Source organism: Gossypium arboreum, chromosome 6 (assembly GCF_025698485.1).
Source record: "Gossypium arboreum isolate Shixiya-1 chromosome 6, ASM2569848v2, whole genome shotgun sequence".
In the NCBI taxonomy this organism is placed as follows: domain Eukaryota; kingdom Viridiplantae; phylum Streptophyta; class Magnoliopsida; order Malvales; family Malvaceae; genus Gossypium; species Gossypium arboreum.
The window spans coordinates 125717334-125720683 of record NC_069075.1 but is presented as its reverse complement, the minus strand read 5'-3'; the positions used below and the strand labels follow the sequence as shown (position 1 = coordinate 125720683).

At 36.8% G+C, this 3350-nt stretch overlaps 1 protein-coding gene across 1 annotated transcript; it reads left to right on the top strand.

The window, feature by feature from the left end:
* Positions 1-290: 290 nt before the first annotated feature.
* On the top strand, positions 291-896 carry LOC128293831 (secreted RxLR effector protein 161-like). Its single transcript, XM_053029378.1, has one exon. It carries the CDS (start codon positions 291-293, stop codon positions 894-896), a length of 606 nt encoding a protein of 201 aa, XP_052885338.1.
* Positions 897-3350: the final 2454 nt, after the last annotated feature.

Below are 3350 nucleotides of genomic sequence, written 5' to 3'. Positions count from 1 at the left end.
TTGAACAACCTGAAGGATTTGAGGTCCTAGGTGAAGAACACAAGGTCTTCAAGCTCAAAAAGGCCCTGTATGGCCTGAAACAGGCTCCAAGAGCCTGGTATGATAGAATTGATGCCTACTTGTCATGGCTCGGGTTCACAAAAAGCATAAGTGAGCCCACTCTTTATGTCAAGAAGGATGAAAAGGAGACCCTGCTGGTTGTGTCATTGTATGTTGATGACCTGCTGGTCACTGGCAGTAAAGATGAACTGATTGAAAACTTTAAGAAGCAAATGCAAGACATTTTTTAGATGACTGATCTTGGTTTGATAACATACTTCTTTGGTATGGAGGTAAATCAGGAAGAACAAGGGATTTTTATAAGCCAGCAAGCCTTTGCACTAAAAGTTTTAAGTAAATTCTGCATGTCAAAGTGCAAACCTGCTAGCACACCAGTTGCACTAGGAGAAAAGCTGTTAAGCACAAGTGAGCACAATAGAATTGATGAAAGGGGGTACAGAAGTTTGGTTGATTGCTTGCTCTACCTAATAGCAACAAGGCCAGACATCCTATATGCTGTTGGCTTACCCTCAAGGTTCATGCACTGCTGCAATGTTGCACATTTTAAAGCAGCAAAGAGGGTCCTAAGATATGTCAAAGGGACTTTGAATTTTGGTGTGAAGTTTGGAAGGTCAAAGGAGCTGAAACTTGTTAGTTATTCAGATAGTGACTGGGCTGGTTTAGTTGATGACATGAAGAGCACATCAGGCTACTTCTTTAGTCTAGGTTCAAGTGTTTTCAGTTGGAGTTCAAAGAAGCAACAAACAGTAGTTCAATCCACTGCAGAGGCTGAGTATATTGCAATTGCTATCGCATTAACCAAGCCATTTGGCTTAGAAAGTTATTGGATGACTTAAATGCTAGACAGATGGAAGCAACTGAAATTAAGGTTGACAACCAGTCTGCTGTTGCTATTGCCAAGAACCCTATGTTCTATGGAAAAACAAAACATTTCAAGATCAGGTATCACTTTGTGAGAGAAGCTGAACTTGGTAAGGAAATCTGCTTGGTACATTGTTGTTCGAGGGATCAGCTTGCTGATGTTCTGACCAAACTATTGGCTACTGGAAGGTTCGAGTGTTTAAGGAAAGAGATTGGAGTTTGCTGCCTTGTAGCCAAGGAGGAGTGTTCAAAGGTGGCAACTACAGCAGCAACATGCATGCAACCATGCAATCATGCACGAGCATGCAAGTGACTGAGCATCACAGCTGAAGCATGCTATTGTCCAAGGAGTAATTCGATTGGCATGTCCATGTGACAGTTGACTTTTGTTGTTTCAATGTAACCTTTTGTATTTGCTAAGGTTTAGTTAGATACTTAGCTGATTATTAGCTGTTTAGGAAGTCATTATTTTGATTTAACAGGTTATTTACTTGCACAAGCAAACTTTGTTTTTTACCAATGTAATCCATCTACTTATGTACATGTAATTTTGAACTTTTCAAGTAACAAGCATAGCCAACTTGTTCTCTCAAATTGTTCATCCAATTTTGCTTCTGTTTTGAGCTTTCAAACACAAAATTTCTTTGCTTTGTTTCATTGATCATTTGATTGAAACTTAACACATACTTTATCCGGGTTTATTACTTTGCTGCTCCAGTTTCAACAAGAGGTTCATATTTTATCTGGGTAAAATAGATTTGTTTCTCTTCCTGTGTGAAAAATTTTACATTTTTTGTTTTTTATGCTTTTTAAACACCTTATGTGCATTGAATATCAAATAAATCATTATCTTTGTTTTTAAATTCTGTCAAGATAATCTAACATCAATTGAATTTTTTCTCTTTTATTTTCTCGCAGAGGATTTGCACTCCTAGAAAATGCTAGCATGCAGCCAAAAGAAAAGCAAAGTGGCCACAAATTCATCCACATGAAAATTATTCTGCTTAATTCACAACAGTCACATGGCACCAATGATTGAGTTTGGATAACATTTTAATATCACGTGGGAAACACCATCGTCTAACGACATCGTTTCGAATCAACCTCCTCTGATATCATTACTTCCAAACCCATCCTAGTTCACATGCCATTGGCCACTTACCCACACTTGTAGTTTGTCTCCTTTAATATCAGGTATGTCTTCTGTTTAACTACTTTCTACTCCATCTTCTCCACCACCACCTCAATTACAACCAATCCCAACTCCCTAAGCACTAAAAAAAATCTAAAACAATTATCCAATATTATCACCGATCTACAAATAAAACCATTCCCAACCCCTCCTCCAACAACCAGTCCTTCTCACCACCAATCGTGCTTATCCATACTCCTAAATTACCCAACCCACCACCTTCTATCAACTTTCTAGCACCCTCTAATTTGACCAACCGAGTAACCACATGATCACAAACTAAGATATTCAAGCTGAAACATATAGTTGATTACCTTGCCCATCTATCCCTATCATCCATACCTACTACATTTTGGTAGGCTAATAAGTCACTTGATGAAGAAGTGTTCCTGGCCCAACCTGAAGGTTTAGAGCATTCGGACCTTCCCTCTCATGTATCTTCGCAAGGTTATATTTGGCTTCAAATAGGCCCCGAGGGTATGGTATAATGAGCTCAAAACTCAACTACTTCATGTAGGGCTTGCCAAATCCGAGTCTGACACTTATTTATTTATTCTTCACAATCTGAATTGCCACAGTTTATATCATGATACATGTTGACAACAGTATTATTGGGAGCAATGACACTCTTATTTGTTAGGTTATTTCTTCTATTAACACTCGCTTTTTCATTAAATATTTTAGTCATGTTAACCACTTGGCATTGAGGTAGTTTAAATGGATCATAGATTGGTGTTGTTGCGAATTCAGAAATTTATTTGGGACGGGAATTAAATTATATATTTTTACAATAGTAAAAGTATAATAATATTATTTTAATACCTATTTTTTTTATAAATTTTAAAGGTTAAAATCAAATTTTTATAATTTTTGGATCAAAATATATTTTATTACTATTAATTTAAATTTTATAAATTATAAAAGGACCAAAACAAAAATTTACCAGTTTAGGGAGTCAGGCCTGCTACCAACCCCTTGGCTCTGCCCTAATTGGTGTTGTGTCAATCCAAATAGAAAATATATACTCAACGAGGTTAATATGAAAGAGAGTAAGGGTGTATCAACTTGTATGAGCTCCAATTTGATTTTGTGCCTAGACAATGGCTCCTCTCCAATTGATGCCACTCAATACAAGCATATACTTGGCAAAACTAAAGTATCTCTCTTTCACCAGGCCAGATATTTTTTTAAATTCTATCAATAAGCTCTCTTAATACTGTTGGTGTTTTGAACTAAA